This window comes from Littorina saxatilis, linkage group LG7 (assembly GCF_037325665.1).
Source record: "Littorina saxatilis isolate snail1 linkage group LG7, US_GU_Lsax_2.0, whole genome shotgun sequence".
In the NCBI taxonomy this organism is placed as follows: Eukaryota; Metazoa; Mollusca; class Gastropoda; order Littorinimorpha; family Littorinidae; genus Littorina; species Littorina saxatilis.
Window position 1 is genome coordinate 9,224,934 of NC_090251.1, and position 23,448 is coordinate 9,248,381.

Sequence of the window (23,448 nt, forward strand, 5' to 3'; positions counted from 1 at the left end):
TTGTCATGTTGTCGTCGTCGTCGTCGTCGTTGTTGTTGTTGTTGTTGTTGTTGCTGTTAGGTATTTGTCAAATTTGAACGATGCACCTATACCAAATATATGATAACTCCTTCACAGGCCTGTGGTAAGCCACGTGATCACTTTATGGAAGGGGAGGATTCTTTAAAAAGACAAGAGTAACACTGAATCTTCTCACGACAATCGAATACCCTTGGGCTCAAAATTGGCGAATGTTAATGTTGCAATTATTTCGTTCTCACTGACTTACATAATTACATAGCCCTAAAACAATACGATGAAAACACACACTTAGATCTCAAGAAACGGCGACTATTTCTACGCTCGCCACATGCTAATACGCAATATTTGATAAACGATGCTCTCTCAGAATCATGACGCCGGGATGACAAGGGAAGAAGCTCAGTGGAAGCTAGCCACAAGAAATGCTAGCTGGGGTTTGCTTATTTACGACATGTTTAATCTTTTCCAAACTGCGCGGTAGAATGAATTGTAACTGGTAAATTGTGTGTGTTTTATGTGTGTCATAAATTGTGTGTGTTTTATGTGTGTCGTAAATTGTGTGTGTTTTATGTGTGTCATAAATTTGTGTGTTTTATGTGTGTCATAAATTGTGTGTGTTTTATGTGTGTCATAAATTGTGCGTGTTTTATGTGTGTCATAGATTGTGTGTATTTTATGTGTGTCATAAATTGTGTGTGTTTTATGTGTGTCATAAATTGTGTGTGTTTTATGTGTGTCATAAATTGTGTGTGTTTTATGTGTGTCATGAATTGTGTGTGTTTTATGTGTGCCATAAATTGTGTGTGTTTTATGTGTGTGTCATAAATTGTGTGTGTTTTATGTGTGTCATAAATTATGTGTGTTTTATGTGTGTCGTAAATTGTGTGTGTTTTATGTGTGTCATAAATTTGTGTGTTTTATGTGTGTCATAAATTGTGTGTGTTTTATGTGTGTCATAAATTGTGCGTGTTTTATGTGTGTCATAGATTGTGTGTATTTTATGTGTGTCATAAATTGTGTGTGTTTTATGTGTGTCATAAATTGTGTGTGTTTTATGTGTGTCATAAATTGTGTGTGTTTTATGTGTGTCATGAATTGTGTGTGTTTTATGTGTGTCATAAATTGTGTGTGTTTTATGTGTGTGTCATAAATTGTGTGTGTTTTATGTGTGTCATAAATTATGTGTGTTTTATGTGTGTCATAAATTATGTGTGTTTATGTGTGTCATAAATTGTGTGTGTTTTATGTGTGTCATAAATTGTGTGTGTTTTATGTGTGTCATAAATTGTGTGTGTTTTATGTGTGTCATAAATTGTGTGTGTTTTATGTGTGTCATAAATTGTGTGTGTTTTATGTGTGTCATAAATTGTGTGTGTTTTATGTGTGTCATAAATTAAACGTTCCAATAACATAGCTACCATTCTTGTTTTTTTTTAACCTGAATTTTTGAACGTTAGCATGCAGTCAATCTGTTTTGGGATTTCAGTATCTCCTGTTTTTGACAAATGCCTAAAATTGTCAACATTTCGGAATCAGTTAGGTGAGAACCTTTGCCTCAGTTTCCATGAAATTATCAACCGAGGAAAGTTTAATGGCCTAGCTACGGTACCTTATATTGGGTCAATAAACGATAGAAAGGATACCAACATTCAAGCATGCCTATATTACCCAAGAAATGAACATTAAGATCACAATAATCGACCCCCCCCCCCCAAAAAAAAAAAAAAAAAAAAAGATCAGAACTCAAGTTTTTATTTCAAACTGATTTTGTTTTTTGTACTAAAGGCTGATTAGACTTAAATTGATAAGATGAATTCTACCACTGAAAGTGATACAAATCCATTTAAAAATACAATCGAAGATGCAAACATGACAACACTAAAACTACATTTCTGAGAGTGGAAGATTGTGAACTAGCAGCTGCAATTTTAATTAACTATTTATTAGTATATGAACGTATGCTTTCATTTGTGTCCTTATTTGTCGTCTTCTCGGTACTTCACAAGTCTTGGGGTGCTATGATCTTACCTCCAGCCAGGCAGAGAAAGATTCCGAACAACTTCCAAATTGATGCACTTCTCATTGGACCCATAATGAAAAAGAGAAAACTCGCCAGCTCAAAATTTAATGATGTCTGGTGCTGTCTTTTGTCACAAAAGCACGGAATATACACTCTTCAAGTCCAAAGTCTTTACACAATCCTTATGGTTAAGTCCAAGTTTCACAAGCTGTCCTGGAAGTCGATTGGCAAAGGAAGTTCTCAGCTCTCTCGTTTAAATCTTGTTATGATGACAGACTTCTTTGTTCTGACAGACGAGTTTAGTTTCAACATCACACAAGTACCATGGCTTTAAATACATTTCACAATCTCACTTGACGTTTTCGAGTAAACAATATTCTGGGATGAGTTACTGATGGTCCAAAACATAGTGGGACCTCATTAGAATGAGGACAACGCTTGTTCTAGTGGACTTTAGTTGTGTGTGGACTTTTCGATGTGATGCTTTGATAGGAACCCGCAGCTAAACCTCTGATACAATATAGGGTTGCTTGTGGCCCGAGGCCAATGAAGGTTGACATCTGCCAATATTAAATGAACGGTTTCAACGATCACTGTTTCTGATAACGACAATGACTTCGTTAAGGAGACTTTTCGAACTAAATCGTCATATGTTAGTAACGTGCTAAACATCTGCAGTAAATACAGTCATCTTGTATTTGATTGTACAAAAGTATTTAGTGTCATGTCTCTATGTATATTATTGTTCATGTTGCTTTTCGTCTTTGTAGTTTTACATTTTGTTCGATGCTCACTCTTAAATTCAACTATAGGCTTTAGACAGCTCCTAAAATAGTGTCACGTTTGTACAGTCTACCTACTACGCCCCTAGCCCTATGTGGGTCAAGGGGGATGGGGGATGGTGTGTGGGGGGGGGGGGTCGACTCATTCTTCTTCTGCACTGGTGGGCCGCAAACTCGATGTACGCTCGTACTTTTATGTGTATGAACGTTTTTTCCACAGCCATTTACGCAGTCATATTCCGTTGGGGGGGGGGGGGGTGGGGGGGGGAGGGGGGAGGGGAGCTAGAGGGGTAGGATTCGTTAAAATACTGAGTCTCCTCTGCTGAACATGTATAGATGTTTCCGGCCTCTAAAATACATGTCCAATAATGTCCCAGGCAAACTTCCTATTGTGTCAAACAATATTTATGCATACATGCCAGTTTATTAGGCAAAAAAAAAAAATAGGTGTGGTTACGATAACATAGCCAAAAAAAATAGGGTAGGAAGGTAGGCAATCACTTTTTTTTTTGGTTACTTTTTTTTCCTAATAATGTGTACAAATTAAACCTATTTGACAGGGAAATAAGTGTGCGACTCGGGCGCTTTCGCTTTCATTGCGTTTTCTGCACTCGTTTTCTTTGGTTTTTTTTGTGTTTTTTTGACAAATGTAATAAAAAGTTATAGGGTCGGCCCCTAAAAATAGGGTAGGTCGGGTTACCGTAACCACACCTAAATATTTTTAGGCCTTAGGCCTCAGGCAGACTGTTACATATCACTATGGCTTCTTCCATGTGTGTGTGTTTTAAGTTGAGATTTGTCAATGTTCATTGTACATGATTTATTGTGAGTTGTGCATCTATTGCATTGTATTGTCCATAAGGAGAGAATGTGTTGCTGTAAGTTTATTGTTACGTTATTTTTGTAAGGGTGTATATGTATTTAATGTTTAAATAGTATGGGTTTTTTTCAATGTTAATATGTAAAGCACGGAGAGCAAAGTTTACTGTGGTTCGCAGTATTATAATCTCTCATTATTATATATTATATTATTATAAACTAGGCCAAACAAAAATAATAAATAATACCGAATGTCCAAACCCTGTACGTTGAAGTACTAATATACGTCAGTAGCTGTGATTCATACATTGAAGATTGTGATCGCGTAAAATACAGCGTCCTCGTTGGTTTGGGTCAGACATGGCCACGGGCAGTGGGGATCTTCAAAGGTAAACCAAAAGGTCGGGCGAATTTTGTTGAATTATAATAATAGGGTGTGTGTTTAAAAAGCTGCCAACTAATATTACACGCGGAGGAGACTCTCATGTTTCAGTTTCCTGTTTACAAATATTGGTTTTCAAATTTACCAAGTGTGTGTGTGTGTGTTTGAGAGAGAGAGAGAGAGAGAGAGAGAGAGAGAGAGAGAGAGAGAGAGAGAGAGAGAGAGAGAGAGAGAGAGAGCGAGAGAGAGAGAGAGAGAAAGAGAGAGAGAGAGAGATGTTTAGGCGTGACTGAAAGAGACAGGATTGACCTTTCTTTAAAAATAAAAATATCAAACACGATACTTCTTCTGCCTTCGCGTGATAAATTCACAGTAACAAAGCAAAGGGGGCAGTATTCAAGTGAGCACACCTTATTGTCATATTAATACAATATGAAAGTAGAACACATACGCATATGCGTGGTGAGAAGCCACCCCCTCTCTCTCTCTCTCTCTCTCTCTCTCACACACACACACACACACACACACACGCACACACACACACACACACACACACACACACACACACACACACACACACACACACACACACACACACTCTCTTTCATTGTTTGGCCTTTAAAGTCATAATTGTATGTATATGTTTATTACCAAGAAACGTGAACTGTAAGTGGAAGGGACTACGCACAGGCACAAGAGAAAAAACGGACATCAAACACTCAACAGTGATGAATCATAATAAAAACAATTAAAAAAAAAATAATAATAACAATAAATAATAAGACACAAAAAACGCTTACCCTTTCCTGCAGTTCTATGAGGGTAATTCTAAACCAAAGCACAATAATCTTACTATCCTCCAATCGAAAGTTCAAAATGAATTAGTTTTAAGCATGTATTATTGTATTGTTCATATGCAAATTACCTGTCAGCCTGGCTACAAACCAATACAAAAAAGTCAGGGATTTTTTATTTTTTGTTATAAATAATGTTTGTGCAAAATCAACTTACAAAAAGGTGTACCCAAGGCATACTACGTCCATGCTGAATTTGTCTGAAAAGCTCATAAAAAAAGCAGTTATGGTGTAAAAAACCTTCAATGAACAAAATGAACTTATATGCACATGCACACAGAGTTTTGTACACCAGGAATCGATACACTCAGTTACAGAACTAATACTTTTCAGAATAGTTGATTATCCCGTCCAGTGTCGCCTGACAGCCAAGAAGACACAGGGAATCATGTTTCTTTTTATATATTTATTACAACAAATGAGCGAAAACCATAACACCAATAAATATCTACTTTAAATCTACCAAAAATGTAAAGATACAGATGCATTTCGGGACTGACTTAACATACACATTGAGAGGAAAAACAATATTTCTTCTAAAACAATTAAGAATAAAATCTTTGACAAAAATAAAATAAAAACTGACAAACACTCGACCCAGATTGACAATGAATTTGACTAATAATAATGAAATTGACATAATCCTGATAAACAAGTTAGAAAAAGAAAAACATGTCTTGATGATATACACATCCACAAAATACAATCATGCGCGTTCTTCCACACTAACACACAAACAGAACAATATTAATATCAATGAAATCCAACATGCTTTTTACATCTTCAAGTGTTTGAACACCTTGACAAATTACTGAACTCATTGTCTCCCAGGTACGGATATATCCGTACCCACTCATATGGCTCTATCTGACCAGGTCTGGATATATCTGCTCAGACTTGTAGCTTCAGTCGCTTCCTGTAACGTCCATCCAACGCCTGCATTCCAGTGGGTTGATACAGTTACCACACAGTTACTACAATTCTGAGTGACCTGCTGCAGCACAGCTGGTCTCGGCTAAAAAAAAACTTGGTCAACGTAGGTGGGGTAGAAAGTGTTAAGATGAAATAAGCATTTAACACGTGACCTGAATAGGTAGAATTGTTATCTTTAGGGATTGTAGAACAATCAAAGAACAATAAAGCCTGTCATAAAGTAAGTTCTTTCAAAGCAATGTGAGATATAGTTGATTAAAAAGTGTATTGAAATGTAAGTCTACTTGTAGAAAACAGATTGAGCACCTCTTCGCCAGAAATTCCCACGGGAAAAATCTTCATTGGTGCAGCTAGCTAAAAATATGTTAGTTTTGTTAATAAATATTATATCATATTAATTGCCAGATAACTGACATATATGTCCAATCGTGGCAGAAGGAAACTTTTAAACAACGCAAGAAGAAATGTACAAGCTGCAACTTGTCAGGCCCCCCCAAAATGTACAAGCTGCAACTTGTCAGGCCCCCCCAAAATGTACAAGCTGCAACTTGTCAGGCCCCCCCAAAATGTACAAGCTGCAACTTGTCAGGCCCCCCAAAATGTACAAGCTGCAACTTGTCAGGCCCCCCAAAATGTACAAGCTGCAACTTGTCAGGCCCCCCCAAAATGTACAAAATATACATGAGGAAACAGTTCTATCCACTCGATCACCAAAAAGTTGTTTCGGATCTTTCGCAGAAAAAAACTCACCGCCTATCAAAAATCCAGCTGTGAACACCAAAAAAAGTGCAGATTATTTAATTTCATTAAAAAACACGATCACTAAAATTTCATTTTATTCTTTCTGAAATCATTTCCAAGGTTCCGATTACCTTTTTTTTCTTCCAAAACCCAAAATGTTTTCAAAACTGATCAGCCTTTCTTCTCAAACTGGAACTAACTTGAATAATGTATTTTTTCAAATCGTATAAAGTTCTGTTCTTGCGGAATAAATACCGTTTAATCCAATACATGTCCTTGGATTTCAAAGTGAAATATAGCTGGCTCTGGAATAGCTGTAGCTGAACCCATAATTGTACACTCCGCACTGTCTTCACTTCTAGCTGTCAATTTCTTCTTCTGATTTAACAACTCTAGAAATTGTTCTGCTCAACAGAACTGCTCAAAACCTTCCGCAAAATTCTCTCAACTTGGGGAAAAAAATATCATTTTCAAAACCTTTGCCCTAACTCAGCCAACTCAGGAAAGAACAGTCTTTCGGTGAAGATAGAAAAAAGTAATAAAAATGTAAACAGCGATGAATCCACCAAAAAGCTTTTAGTTCAAATCCCCCCAAGGCTTCCCGGTTGTATTGTTTGTGAACCAAGTGCAGTTCTTTACATTACACAGTAACAACACACGTACAGTGGTACCTGTGATGAAAGGACACGTAAAGGACCATTCCAAAGCAACCCTACAAAACAGGTGACCTGCCATTGAAGGTTTCTTTCTTTATTTGGTGTTTAACGTCATTTTCAACCATTCAAGGTTATATCGCGACGGAGGGAAGGGGGGTGATGGGATAGAGCCACTTGTCAATTGTTTCTTGTTCACAAAAGCACTAATCAAAAATTTGCTCCAGGGGCTTGCAACGTAGTACAATATATTACCTTACTGGGAGAATGCAAGTTTCCAGTACAAAGGACTTAACATTTCTTACATACTGCTTGACTAAAATCTTTACAAACATTGACTATATTCTATACAAGAAACACTTAACAAGGGTAAAAGGAAAAACAGAATCCGTTAGTCGCCTCTTACGACACTGAAGGTACGCTTTAGTCACGATAACGGTACTACAGAAGACGTCCTTTATTTTAAAGTGTTCTCTGATCGGAGGTGCTTCATAATGCAGGCACCACTGTACCACGTTTATAAAAAGCAACAAATTCTTCACCACCATGACAAAACATCAATAGCAAGGAAACAGTCACAGCATCATACATAAGTACGTCACACTTACACAACCTCAAAACTCAGGGGATAACGTTAACACAGCTGCACACGATTGGCTTTCTTATGAGAAAAAAACAACAACAAACAGTCCATTTCTTATGCAAGATTTAGCTGATGAAAAACATTTATAGATCAGAAACATTCAATTTTAACACGTCCAACCGTTAAACTGGCTCTATTTACAAAGCCAACTAGCAAATAAACGCCTTTGTTTAAAAAACGTTTTAAACCCAGTAACAAAGTGATCCTTGTCCAAATACTCCTGTACAATAATTTTCTATCCAGAACAGAACAGAATAAGCACCCATCCCATAAATGGTATACAATAAACTAAACCAAAATTAAAGCAATAAAAAGTAAATGAAAAAAAAAGTTAAAAACATAAGAAAAGCAGAGCAATACCATCTTTTCAAGTACCAATGTATTATGAATTTAAAGTTGACGTGGTGATGACAAGGGTATTCATGCTGTTGTATGATGACAATTTTAGATAGAAAATGGCAATAAGCAGGAAGACAAAAGCTGCAAGCTATTCAGCAATGACTCTACTGCAGACCTGGGAACCCCTGTTTTGCACTTGGAGTATTCTCAAACAAACTTGATGTATTTTCAGAAATATTAGCTTACTCCGCACAGCATTTGAACATCCATTATTTAAACATGTTTTACACGCATCTGTTAATCAAGTCTAATAATAATAATACGAGATGTTATAACGCGCACAAATGATCTCACCACAAGGCGACTCTTTCTTTCTTTCTTTATTTGGTGTTTAACGTCGTTTTCAACCATTCAAGGTTATATCGCGACGGGCAAGGCGACTCAAGGCGCACAAGTTTACCAATATATTTAAAACATTAATGCTTCTTTCAATGTTTACTGACAAAAACGGTAATCATGTGTCAACATACTGGATCAGCTTCGGGATGCTGAAGAAAAGTAGTCTAGGAATTTTTCTTGTGGTATTTTTTTTCCACTGACCGTATTCTCGACAATTATGCGTACAAAATACGGCAAAATCGTATGGGTTCCCAGGTCTGCTCCTAGCTGTCAGCACACTGTGCCTTGTACCGTAGAAGTAAGGCCGTGCTAATAGAACTTAATTCAAACTTCTTAACAGTGCGAAGATTCCAGCCGCCAAAACAATCAGCTGAGCACAATCAGCTGAGCACTACGTGTATACAAATTCAGGCACTAAAGGAAGTCCATGCATAGACTATTTATCCTGGACCGCCAACTAGCTCTCTCTCCGCTCTTTCTCTCTATTACAAGGTAGTGCCACTCGCATTTAGGAACCTACGCTTACATGGCCTTTCAGAAATCAGGGGGATGTCATATCCAGTGTCGATTGTAAACATGGACGAAGTTGCCAAGGTAAGTTTGAAAATGCTAAAATAAACTCAGCAAAAGTGCATATGGAACATGTTTTTTGATGAGTTTTGTTAAGTTTAGTTTGGAGTTTTGGAAAATCCAGTTCATTGTCACCTCCCATTGTCACAAATAACTGGAGCGTGCTTTCTTTTCACTGTCTTCGAATCGCTGGCCTTTCAAACCGGACGTCACGCGCCCCTGAAAGTCGAGAGTCGTAACCTCGAAGGGTCACGTGATGAGTTGGCGGTCCAGGCTATTTGGTCTATGGTCCATGTAAATTGTCGCAAGGTAAAGCGGCTCTGAAAACTCTTTTTGTTGGAATGTTCAACTGTGAAAACATTATTTTCTGTTGGAAACAAAATCAGGGGGTTCTGCTAAATATACATATAATTATATATAATTATATATATGTTACAGTAAATTCTCAAAACCAGGAAATTTGCAAAATCCCTGAAAATTTCAGTAAATTTGTGAATTTCCTGTTTCACTCAGGGATTTCACAAATTTCCTAAAAATTCTAGGAAATTTGCGAATTTCCTGATTTCAAGGGGCAGGAAATTCGCAAATTTACTGAAACACATTTGAAGGGAAACAAGTGCTTTGTTGGTTGCTTGTGAACCATTTAATGATTCTGGTTTCCTTAAATTAATGCAAGTTAAACTCATATTTCTCTCTCTCCTCTCTCTCTCTCTTATACTGTCATGTTTCCTAAAATGTTTAACATAAAATCTGAACAAGTAAATTAAAAGGTACATTATGATACTCATCTCTCTCTCTTAACCTGTCATTTTTTCATAAAATTGTTAACATAAAATCTAAACGAGTACATTAACCTTTTAACTACCATACCGCCCGATACCGCCCGTCTTCCGCCATTGCCGCTATTCCCATACCGCCCGATACCGCCCCTCGCCGGTGTAGCGTCTGTTTCGGTTGTTTGCGGTTGTTGTGCGCGAGCAGTAGTAATAAGACGGTTGCAAATGCATTGTGGGATTGTCTCACTTCCGCCAAGTTGTGTTTGCAAGTGCTTTCGACTTCAGTGCGAGTTTCAATCGATCTTTTTTCACGGGATTTTTTTGTGCGTGTCTCCGACATGGATTCTGAGGACAGCGATCCAGAGTTCACTGCTCTGCTGGATAATCTCATCAAAAATCGACATGAATTGGAAGATTCTGGCTCCGACATCAGCGTTAGTTCAGTGAACACCGCTGATTTGACTGACTTCGATCATTTATCAATCTGACTACTAGAAGCTGAGTAATAATAATTTAAACAAACATACTCGTTTTTGACTGTCTTTGCTCAAAATAACTTGGGAGCTGAGGGATTCTACAGTAAAAAAAAAATTGGTAGTTAAAAGGTTAAAAGGTACATTGTGACACTCACATGTCTCTCCTATACTGTCATGTTTTATAGAATTGTTAACATAAAATCTGAAGGAGTACATTACAAGGTACATTATGACACTCATCTCTCTCTCTCCTTTTCTCTGTATGTCTCTTATACTGTCATTTTTGCTTGAAAATATTAACATACCATAATGTAGGGGGCCCGGTAGCTCAGTTGGTAGAGCACTGGACTTGTGATCGGAAGGTCGCAGGTTCGAATTCGGGCTGGGACGGACACGGGTCAACTTTATGTGCAGACCCAGAGACGGAAGCCATGTCCCACCCCCGTGTCATCACAATGGCACGTAAAAGACCTTGGTCATTCTGCCATAAGTGCAGGTGGCTGAATACACCTAAACACGCAGACACCTGGGTAGCGCGACTCCGTTGCTGCTAGCTTTCCACTGGGAGGAAGCGACCCGAATTTCCCAGCGATGGGACAATAAAGTAATGAAAATGAAAAATGAAAACCATTATGACACAAGATAAAAACAAAACAAATAGGGCATGTACAGCACAGACATAGGGCACGTAATATAAGCATTCGCTTGAGTTCGTGTCCCTATTATTTCTCATGTTTAATTGAATAAAACCGTGTTTAAACCAAGACATTTGGCAATGAAAATATGCTTAAAAATGTCTTCATGGTGCGTCTTATTTATTGGTGCACGATTGGCTGCTGTGACATCTTGAATTGCATATTACTTGTGCTTTGTAGCACTTGCATCGATTTGTTTTACATTTTTTGACCCTGCACAGCTGCATTTCACAAAGCGCCTGATGCTGACTGTTCTCAGGCATGGAATTAAAAATTGTAAAAAAGGCTGAACATTTGTAAGTAATAACAAAGTCGACGACGCGAAGCACCTAGCCTTACTAGGGGGGTCCAGGGGCATGCCCCCCCGGAATTTTGTTCTCTCCAAAAAATCCAAATGGTGCAATTTGGTGTCATCTTAGTTCCAAGTTTGCCATTTAATTCAGTTTTTAGAACCATTTTTGCCTCCCCCATTTTTTTTCCGGCGGAACAAAAAACCAATTTGGCGGAAATTTGCCTTTTGGCGGACAATTCCCATGCCTGGTTCTATCATGGTTGACCGCAACGACACAGCCTTGTCAAGAGAGACATCTTTTTCGGTTAGCAATCTTTGCGGACATAAATCAAACTGGTTTCGAGAAAACCCACCATGTAAGGTACCAGCCTTAACCGCCATCGTGTAGGCTTTCAGGTCCACCCGACTTCTCTTCACCATTCGCTGTGCTTGAGACATTTGACCAGAAAAAGCATCTGCTCGACACCGTTTCATCTGATCACTGCGAGCATCCAACATTTGGCCTGAAACATCTGTGATGACCTGTGTGTCCTTGCAACAAGTAAGTGATTGCGAACGGAAAACTGGATCGCTTGATTCAGAAGGAGTCGTGTTTGATCCAGCAGGAGCTGGTGAGTTTGATTCCGAAGGAGCTGGAGGGTAACTGATTTTTCACTGTTAAGTAAATTTGTGAAAAAATGGCATGCTCATTTCAGGAAATTCGCAAATTTCCTAGAATTGTTAGGAAATTTGTGAAATCCCTGAGTGAAACAGGAAATTCACAAATTTACTGAAATGTTCAGGGATTTCGCAAATTTCCTAGTTTCGAGAATTTACTCTAACATATATACTTTGATAGTGACGCTTCCAGTACCTGTTGTTTTGTTTCTTTTCTTCCAGACTTACTCTTATGTGAGCAAACTGGATTTTATATTTAAGTGGCAGGATTGCGTAAACTTAACCAATAAATGTCTGAATATAAAAAACAAAAAACTATTTAAATGTTTGAACATAGAAATATCCTTCAAACAACAGCTGCCAGCAGCATTAATAATCTTCAGTGAACAAAAACTTTTCTCATCCACTAAAGCAAAAATATATAAGACGAAAAGGATTCTGGCAAAATGTTTCGAATTCAGCATGGGTTGAAGATAAAGAGCAACAGAATATGCTTTAAGCATCACAATTTTTTTTTGAATTTTAAACGTTTCCAAAAATATATTACACCAGCTGTCAAGATGACAAGATATCCAAATTCAGCAGCTTGCAACAATAAGCTTTATGTCGAAAACGTTTATGAACTGAAATGAAATTTATCATATGGTGAGTGGTAGTACCTCAGTGATGATCATTACTCGATGAATACAACTAATCAGATGTTAATTATGCACAAATATAGCCACACAAAATGCACACATCTCTGCATTGGTCAAAAGACAACTGATGGCCCCAAACCAATCTAACATGGATAGCAAGTAAATGGTAATTAATATACCTCCATAACAGACAAAATCAAATCGATTTCTGAATGCCTATGATTAAAACTGGAAACTACAGAAGAAACTAATTACATTTCATGTCTCAATATCAAACTACTTAATTATTCTGTTTTTGTCATCAAACCAATTAATAAAGGGTATACAGATATTTGTTTGTTTATTTGTTGCTTAACGTCCAGCCGACTACGCAGAGCCATATCAGGACGAGGAAGGGGGGGATGAAGGGGGCCACTTGTCAAGCAATTCCTGTTTACAAATGCACTAAGAAGCAGCCAGTGGCAAACATTTTAAAGATTTTGTCACAAAATAGAAGATATTAATTACAAGAGGTGAAAAATGACAGGTTAGCTGACCAGCTCACAAGAGATTCACGAAACATTCAAAAAGCTAAGCACATGTAGTCACTTTACCACTATGTGATTTGTTAATAAACCACTCACTATACTACACATGCACAACACATCAAATACATGAAACAACACCCTCTATGCAGTGGAGCCCCCCAATTCGAGATTTTCAGTTTCTAACCTCCATAAATTCAGCTGTTTTGAAACTCTCTCCTTTTCAATCAGGCCAGATTTCTTTCTTTATTTGGTGTTTAACGTCGTTTTCAACCACGAAGGTTATATCGCGACGGGGAAAAGGGGGGAGATGGGATAGAGCCACTTGTCAATTGTTTCTTGTTCACAAAAGCACTAATCAAAAATTTGCTCCAGGGGCTTGCAACGTAGTACAATGTATTACCTTACTGGGAGAATGCAAGTTTCCAGTACAAAGGACTTAACATTTCTTACATACTGCTTGACTAAAATCTTTGCAAACATTGACTATATTCTATACAAGAAACACTTAACAAGGGTAAAAAGAGAAACAGAATCCGTTAGTCGCCTCTTACAACATGCTGGGGAGCATCGGGTAAATTCTTCCCCCTAACCCGCGGGGGGTGTCAGGCCAGATGTTCTCAGTTTTATAGAGGTGGTATAAGAGGGGTCCACTGTACCAATAAGCAATTTATTAATAAAAATGATTTCCCACAAAGTACACCAGACCTGTGACAATTGATGTTATTGAAAGTAGGTCAAACAAAATCTTGCAGAAATCTTCTCTCAACAGAATTTAAGTTTTGTTAAATCTTTTAACACAGGGACGTTGAACACCTGAACCAAAGTTGCCATTTATATGCAGCCTGAAATATTTAACTCTCAGTCTTATATTTCTTTGAGTGTGTCTGTAAGTCTGCCATTCCCACTTGCCTACACAAAGCCGTAATCAAAATCAAACAAACACCCACAAAATTAGTATTTGTGGCCCTCAAAGATTCACAATGATGTTAATGAATGCAATTTACATTAACAAAGAGAATGAGAAGAGTCTGTCATTGTATGATAAAATGAACTGTTGTATAATGTTTGTACTGTTTGAAATTCCATCTAATCACCAAATAATTTGTCAAAACCCTATTACTGTTGAGCAGAGATGATGTACTAATATTTTTTTTTTTTTTGGTAATCATAATTTAAAATTACTGCAATTAAAGCTGTACCCGTATGTGGTTTTCACGTTCTGCCATTATATTCCATCAACAAAAGCTGGCCAGAACTGGACAACAAGTATAATAACTTTTGAGCAAGGACTATGTAATTAGTAGGTGCCTTTTCGGGTTTGTAAATTAACAAATTTAATAAATTATAAAATCAAGCCATTATAATTTACAAAGACTGCAATCATAACGCTGTACAAGTAAGTGGTTTTAAATACTTCATGCCATTATGATTATGTAGCATCAACAAACGCAGTAACTAGACAACAATGCATAGAGCCAGACTCCGGTTGAACTGGTACTGTAACCAATATTTTGAGATAACTGGAGGGTTTGTTTTCTTTTTTGAGAAAAAATGTCAGACATGCTTATTCACATGAAATAACTCTATACTGTATTCCATCAACAGCTTCATATTGATCACTTTGGCTCTTCATAATTTCTTTCCGTCATGAGTTGTTTTGTTAGTTTTTTTTAACAGGGACATTCTGTTCTCAGGACTGCTGCTTTGGTCATCAGGCTAATTCCAAATATTTTCAAACATCAAATGGATGGTTTTAACTGAGAATTTTTTTTTTTTTAGATCTGCAGCACCTCAACTTTCCTTTAGTGTAATGTTTGTTTTATCAAACCATCAGAAATCACAGAGTAGATGGAAATATTCTCTTTGTGATTAATGTGTGTGTGTGTGTGTGTGTGTGTGTGTGTGTGTGTGTGTGTGTGTGTGTGTAAGAGTGTGTGTGTGTGTGTGTGTTTGTGTGTGTGTTTGTGTGTGTGTGTGTTTGTGTGTGTGTAAGAGTGTGTGTGTGTGCGTGTGTGCGTGTGTGTGTGTCAGAGAGTGTTTGCTTCATAGTTTAACATGTGTCCCCCACAGTAACTAACCCCACGCAATAAATACGAAGTATACACTACGCAGCATCTAGTCACAAAGCAAAACAAAACGGCTGACTAGCTACTTAATCTACATCAGAAGTGAGCATCTGGCCTTTTTCATTGCATGCTTCTGTACAGACACTTTGACTTACAGAAACAGCTACATCATAAGTAAGACACTAGTTTACCTTTGACTATATACATGCAAATATATATCCAAAGAGATACAGTCACTCCGAACAAGCTAATCAGCTCTCCAAAAGATCATGTAAAATGCGTAAATAAATTGAATATAAAACCCTAAAAACATGCCACTTAACTACCTTCTTAATGAGCAATTTTAAGATCATGAGTACTCCGACACATAACTCTTTTAGAAATAACTACCAGCAAAATGATCTGATAAAAAAAGGGAAGTAAGCTCTCTAAATGCATACATGTGTAATAGAGTAAGTGAAATGCCAGGAGATAGGTTCCGAATAACTCTCACTTACTCTATTACACGTCGTATGCATTTAGAGCACTTATTTCCCTTTGTTTATCAGATCTCTAAACAGCGCTCTGCCTCATTTGTTAAGATTCTACCAGAAAAATGCCTCATTCTCCTTTTTTTCCTCATTAGATATTCAGTTTTTTGAGCAGGTACAGTTCTTTGCAATGCTGCTAAATCATTTTCAAAAGCATGCCTCCTTTGAGTGCGTAACTATTATTTCCGTGCTCTCTTGACTTCAAAGTATCGTCGGGCGCAGAACTGTTGTCAACTGTCTCTCCAACCTCTGAACAGAACCGGCGAGGTGAAGAGAGCTGAACCGGCGAGGTGAAGAGTGCTGAACCGGCGAGGTGAAGAGAGCTGAACCGGCGAGGTGAAGAGAGCTGAACCGGCGGGGTGAAGAAAGCTGGGTTGCCCTTGACCCCATCAGAAGCTCGTCATGTCGGTCGAAGAAAATAAATCGGAGCGGCGAGGTGTTCAAGACTGAGCGAGGAGGATTAGTACTTTTCCTGGTTCAAACTGCGGCACAGGCAGATTGCCAGGATGACGCCGATGATCTGAAACCAAAGAAGGAAAAATGAACATAGGTTTTCACATCTATCGTCATATTTCAAAAAGAAACAAGGCTTCTATTGAAGCAAAGCAAAACACCATGAAACTCTTGGTCTGATGGTCTGAAACTCTTGGTCTGATGGTCTGAAAAAAAGAATTAAGCATGCACGTGCATGTACATTTTCATATCTATCAACATACAGGAAGAGCCAGGGCTTCTGCTTAACACTTTTTACCCCAGCTATGTTGACCAAGTTTTATTTAGCCGAGACCAGCTGTGCTGCAGCAGGTCACTCAGAATTGTAGTAACTGTGTAGAAACTGTGTATCAACACGCTGGAATGCAGGCGTTAGATGGACGTTACAGGAAATATCTGAAGCTTACAGTCTGAGCGGATATATCGGTACCTGGTCAGATAGAGTCATATGAGTGGGTATGGATATATCCGTACCTGGGAGACAATGAGTTAAGCACAAAAAAAGGCCGCAAAATATCCGTACCTGGGAGACAATGAGTTAAGCACAAAAAAAGGCCGCAAAATATCCGTACCTGGGAGACAATGAGTTAAGCAACAACAAAAAAAGCCGCAAAATCGCTGAGATTTAGATTGCCTGGGATCACATGTCCAGCGCTCTACCAACTGAGCTACCTGAGCAGCAAGAAAGGAAAGGTAAAATTTACCTGCAAGGCAGCAATGCCGCATCCAACACCGATCAGGATAATGCTCTTGTCTTTAACCCAGTCCGTCAGGGCCTCCTTGCAGCCCTGAAAAACAAGAGAAAGGAATGAAATCATTCAAGGCAAGAGAAGAGACTAATTTTTTACTTTTTATTTTTTTTATTTTAACATGTCTACTTTGACTATGAGAGATGAGAATGTGAAATAGTCAAAGCTTAGAGATAAGGGTTTAAAAATCAAAGTCTCAAAATAAGAAGAAAAAACTGTCATTGATTTTCGCATCCCTGGTTGAAAGAAGAAAATCAATGGTTCACCATGGCGCTGTTTACTGCTTTACAAACAAATAAAAATGTGACCATTTTTTTAACTTTTCACACCAAATGTGAGTACAAGGAGTTAAAAACAAGGAATTCATCCAAAACATAAGGAAGAACCTCATCGCTGCTACACAGATACTTTCAAGTCAACGCTGTAACAATCTGTGCGTTTGTTCTGTAAAGCTCTAGCATATGGCAGAATATTTTCGGACAACAGTACCCATAGTAACAATGTGTAGCGCATTGCCGGACCCCCTCCAGTACATTTTTTCTATCTTCTTGTTCTTCTTCTTCTGCGTTCGTGGACTGAAACTCCCACGTACACTCATGTTTTTGCACGAGTGGAATTTTACGTGTATGACCGTTTTTACCCCGCCATTAAGGCAGCCATACGCCGCTTTCGGAGAAAGCATGCTGGGTATTTTCGTGTTTCTATAACCCCACCGAACTCTGATATGGATTACAGGATCTTTTCCGTGCGCACTTGGTCTTGTGCTTGCGTGTACACACGAAGGGGGTTAAGCCACTAGCAGGTCTGCACATAAGTTGACCTGGGAGATCGGAAAAATCTTCACACTTAACCCACCAGGCGGCTGGGATTCGAACCCTCGACCTTCCGATTAAGAGGCCGACGTCTTACCACCCTGCCACAGCGCCCGTCGTATCTTCTTGTTCAAGTGCACGGAGGATGCAGGGATGCACAGTTTGGGGGAGACATGCTTTTTAAATCAGGATCAGGATCAGGATCAGGATCGATACATTGCAGGAACCTTCTTAGGTTATCATCGCAACGGAAACGAGAGAGCGCAACCCCTCAAAATCTTAATAAAAGGTTGGGTTTGTTTTTTTTGTTTTTTTGTTTTTTTGACCTCAGTTGCATGCAAGGCTGCTTCAACCCATCTTTTTTGTCTCTTTCGTCTTTTTTTTTTTTTTTTTTCTTTCTTTCTTTTTGGGCGGTTAATAAAAGGGTTTAATTATATAGGTTTTCAATTACAGACAATGGGACAATAGACAGACTTCATAAATCAGGATAAGTTCATAATCATAGTCCTGTGAGGTTGCCCTCATGGAAATTCTGGCTACTTTCTCCCTTGGGAAAGTGAGCTGCCATACAGCATACGGCGCTACCCATTTGTTTTCCCCTGCATGTGTGTATTCGTGTTTTCAAGCCCTGAAACTTTCGCTGTGAACTTGGGTGCTTTAACGTGCACATGCGTGCACACAGGGGTACGGTGTTCAGTCACCGAGGAGAGTCTGCACAAATTAAAGTTGACTCTGGGAAATAAATCCCTCGCTGAACGTGGGGATCCAACGCACGCCGATAGCGACAACTTGTTTTGAAGTCAGCGCTGCTACCTCACCGAGCTATAACTATTGCCCTATAACTGTTGCGAATTTGATGGACGTTTTTGAGATAAGTTGATTATCTGTATGGTAAGTGTTTGTACTGTCAATGTAACGTTGTTTTGTCAATAATTAAACGTTTCAATAACCTACCATTCTTGTTTTGTTTTTATTAGGAATTTTGGAACATGAGCAGTCTATCTATTTTTGGAACATGAGCAGTCTATCTATTTTTGGAACATGAGCAGTCTATCTATTTTTGGAACATGAGCAGTCTATCTATTTTTGGAACATGAGCAGTCTATCTATTTTGGGGATTTTTGTCAATAATTAAACCAGGGATGTCGTTAGGCGTCGGACATCGGACATAGACCGATTAAGAGGCCCAAATGTCCAATTCACATAGCCGCATGACGGTCAGATGTCCTATCGTTTTTAACTGAGCGCTGGCATTGTCCGATAACTCAATTCCTTCGGACAGCACGATATTCGTTAATGTTCCTTACACATTTTGAAAAAGTGACCAAGCACTCTCGCGTACAGGTGCACTGAAGTTATGCAGTGCGGATCTTGCGTTTGGGTGACACCCGTCTGCAGCACATTAAAGTTAGGAGTATGGGAGACAACTCCAACTGACTAAGTCTTGCGTCTGCTTTTGCTTTCAGTTTGATATATTTTGACGAAGCGCACTGAGTTATGCCACCGAAAAATAAAAATAAAGCCTGCCAAAGTTCAACAAAAGCTGAACACGTTTGGCTATTCAACGGCATCCTGTGCTACATTAGGGTCAAAAACAGGGGGGAACACGGCGAGCGTCATTCTTGAAAATGAAAAAATTCTGACGTCTTAGTGAAATTTCTGAAAGCGGTCAAATGTCCCATAGATGCTAAAGAGCTAGGACATTTGTCCTATAGGTATGAATTTGTAGCAACATCCATGTTAAACGTTTCAATAACCTGCCATTCTTGTTTTTTTATTAGGAATGTTGGAATGTCAGCAGTCTGTCAGTTTTTGGAACCGGCACGGTTGGCCTAGTGGTAAGGCGTCCGCCCCGTGATCGGGAGGTCGTGGGTTCGAACCCCGGCCGGGTCATACCTAAGACTTTAAAATTGGCAATCTAGTGGCTGCTCCGCCTGGCGTCTGGCATTATGGGGTTAGTGCTAGGACTGGTTGGTCCGGTGTCAGAATAATGTGACTGGGTGAGACATGAAGCCTGTGCTGCGACTTCTGTCTTGTGTGTGGCGCACGTTCAATGTCAAAGCAGCACCGCCCTGAAATGGCCCTTCGTGGTCGGCTGGGCGTTAAGCAAACAAACAAACAAACAAACAAACAAACAAAATCTGTTTTTGGATTTTTACCCTAATTCCTATGTTTTGTGACCTTACCGTCTCATGGTAGAAGTCTTTTGTTTTGTTCTGACAGTATGAAGCATTCTTAGGCTCGCCATTACTGTCCAGGACACAGCAGGACACTGGAATCATCTATTGGCAGAAGAAAAGGCAGGCGTGAGTGAAAATACATAAGAGAAAAAAATATATACCCCAATAAGCAATGCTGTAAATTGACATCGTCGTGGCATTTTGGCGGAACTCGTTTTAAAAAGCTTTTCAGCAGAAGGACAAAACTGATTATTTTTTTCATTATGAAATAGTGTTTATATTCGTCCCTGGAATGGATAGAAATATAAAATAATGTTAAATCATGCATTAAATGTCAATTGTATTTAAGAGAATATTTTTCATGCAGAATGATTTTCAAAAACATAGTTACGCCAAAATTCCATGATGACATCGAAATGCTGTCTGAATCGGTGACATGGGTGCGGTAGGGGTTTTGGTGTGTGCGTCTGACTCTGTGTGTGCATGTCAGAGTGTATGCCTGAGTGCATGTGTCAAACGTTCACAAGGAGTGTTTTAATGTTGACATGTGACAGCATGTGCTCGAGAGAGAGAGAGAGAGAGAGAGAGAGAGAGAGAGAGAGAGAGAGAGAGAGAGAGAGAGAGAGAGAGAGAGAGAGAGAGAGAAAGAGAAAGAGAGAGAGAGAGAGAGAGAGAATTCTTTATTTTACGAGGGTAACAGAATAAGCATAGATATACTTTTTTGCATCTGGCCCTCGCCCTAAAGAGGGAGTAAATCTACAATAATAACTACTACTACATACATACATAATTAGTGAAATAGTATTAGTTTATACTTATATAAGTGTATACGTTTTCTTTTGAAAGGGAGAGAGAGAGAGAGAGAGAGAGAGAGAGAGAGAGAGAGAGAGAGAGAGAGAGAGAGAGAGAGAGAGAGAGAGAGAGAGAGAGAGAGAGAGAGAGAGAGAGAGAGAGAGAGAGAGAGAGAGAGGTGAATTGTACTATAATTGACAAGATAACAAATTAAGGCTGGGCCTGTCCTTCAAATGAATGAACAAAAACACAACATCAAATGATATTACTAAAACAGAAAAGCCAAAGAAGGCATATTGAAATACAAACACAGTACTACCGGTAAATTTAGAGGTTATGAACAGAATATTTGAAAAAGCAAGGTGTGAAATTGGGGGGTCCTAAAAGGGGGTTCCACTGCACACAGCTACGGAAAGAAACAATAAAGATTAAAATGTTGTTTTGCACTTGTCTGGAGCAAAACTTACCTGAGATTTCCCTTCTTGCCATGTGCTGTTGACGTAGTCCTGAGGCCCCACGCCTCCGCAGCATTTCAGCTGGAATGAGGGGTAAAAAAATGTTTTTAATTTCATTTAATTTCATGTAATCTATCATACCAATGCTGAGAAATTCGGGTCGCTTCCTCCTACTAGAAAGCTAGCAGCAACAAGAGACGCATTACCTAGGTGTGTAAATCAGCCACCTACACTTAAGGCAGGATGACCGGGGTCTTTTGTTTTACGTGCCACTGTGGTGACACAGGGGTGGGACATGGATACCGTCTCTGAGTCTGCACTTAAAGTTGACCAGCGACTGTCCCTGCCGGGATTCAAACCTGCAATCTTAGGATCACAAGTCCAGAGCTGTGATCATGTGTCATAATACTGAATCAACTTCGGGATGCGCGAAGAAAAGTAGTTTTAGAACTTTTCTCGTGGTATTTTTTTCCCACTGACCGCAATGATCGTTTTCTAGACAATCATGCGTACAAAATACGGCGAAATCTTATGGGTACCAAGGTCTGTATAACCGACCGAACTCCAACATAGATGACAGGATCTTTTTCGTGCCCACTTGGTCTTGTGCTTGCGAGTAAACACGAAGGAGGATAAGGCACTAGCAAGTCTGCACATAAGTTGACCTTGCAGATCGAAAAAATCGCCACCGGGATTTCAACTCACGACCTTCCGATTAGGAGGCCGATGTCGTATCCACTACGCCACTGCGCCTGTCTTGCGCTGTTTGAAAAGCAACTGCTGGGAACAACACTCCCAGGTTGTGAAATGATTATGCATAATTAATATGCTAATTTATGGTAAACAAGAACATGGAGTCTTACCTCCTTCTGCACAGCGTCCCAAGAGGCAGCATTGTCCAGATACTCTTCCTTGATGGACTTGGTCAGGCCTGCGTTCAACTTGTCCGTGATCTGAAAGCAAACGAGAAAGAGAAAATGCTCATACCACTCATTTTTCCTCTCACATTATATGTATCATAAACAAATCATAAATTAATAAAGATGAAATGATAAAATTGGAAGATGAAAGTCGCTTGTTCATTCAAATGCTTGTTATTCTCTCAGGTGCTAGGAGATTGGTTCCGAGTAACTTTCACTTACTCTATTACCCATGTTGTATGCATTTAGAGCGCTTACTTCCCTTTGTTGATCAAATCAATAAAGATGGGTTTAGAATGAAACAGATTCTGTGATTAGTCAGATTACGGGCCTTCAATTCTTGCTGAAAATGAGAAATCTACCTACTGAACACCTGGTGGCGAGGTGCATGATACACACTCAAATGTGACCCTCCACCACGGAATGAATCGCATGTCACGTTTGCATGATTTTCATATTTGTACATTTTCCTAAAGAGTTTTTTATGCTCTATCCAGTGGTGAAAACCGTTTTAGAAAAGAGCGAAAACCGTTTGATTTATAAGCCTGTGACTAAGGTGACCCTCACACTGTTACCAGACACTCTGCGGACTTATATTAAGCCTAGCGCAGAACCGCGCGAGGTGACATGCGACTCATTTTGTGGTGGAGGGTCACAAATAATCAGACCTGTTTACCCTAAACCCGAGGCAAGAGTACTTTCCCAAAAAGGTGAGTGTATTTTTGAAAAAGTTGGTGTACTTTGCAAGCAAAGCCATATGGGCTAGGGAAAATGTACGCGTGGGTGCAAACGTGTTTGTGTAAGAATAGCATGTCTTGTGAACACCTTCAGAATTTAACTCCTTCCAATACAACTGGGATAAAACAATTTTATTTACCTGTCAGTTTATAGCATTATAACCAGTGTCTTCCAAACAGATTGATAGTGTCGTTCGATGTCATATTTCCCAGCATGGGCAATGGAGAAATATGATTTACAATACTTGCAGTGTGCATGACTTTTTCCCATAGTAGACTCCACAATTCCTGGCTCTTTCTTATATTTCTCCAAGAAAATCTGCTGCTTCTGCTGTTTAGATTTGGTACAGTCATCAGAAACTGGCACATTTTTCCGCTTCATTTTGCCACGATTGTCCAGACGATCGCACGTGCCAACAACTGAACATTAGGTTTCCACAGCTTAAGACTCGCTGTCATGGTTATCTCCCTTCGACCGAAACCGGTATCAGTTGTACC

At 39.1% G+C, this 23,448-nt stretch overlaps 1 protein-coding gene across 3 annotated transcripts in view; it reads right to left on the reverse strand.

Annotated features, from left to right (window-relative positions):
- Nucleotides 1–4,654: 4,654 nt before the first annotated feature.
- Nucleotides 4,655–23,448, reverse strand: part of LOC138970631 (tetraspanin-18-like) — a 54,065-nt gene continuing 35,271 nt past the window's right edge. For all 3 annotated transcript variants that reach the window (XM_070343102.1, XM_070343104.1, XM_070343103.1), the window contains exons 5-9: nucleotides 22,157–22,246; nucleotides 21,306–21,374; nucleotides 20,053–20,148; nucleotides 17,010–17,093; nucleotides 4,655–16,333 (exon numbers count right to left, since the gene is read on the reverse strand). In XM_070343102.1, coding sequence (XP_070199203.1) covers nucleotides 16,274–16,333; nucleotides 17,010–17,093; nucleotides 20,053–20,148; nucleotides 21,306–21,374; nucleotides 22,157–22,246 — 399 coding nt within the window. In that variant the 3' untranslated portion in view covers nucleotides 4,655–16,273. The remainder of the gene's footprint in view (nucleotides 16,334–17,009; nucleotides 17,094–20,052; nucleotides 20,149–21,305; nucleotides 21,375–22,156; nucleotides 22,247–23,448) is intronic.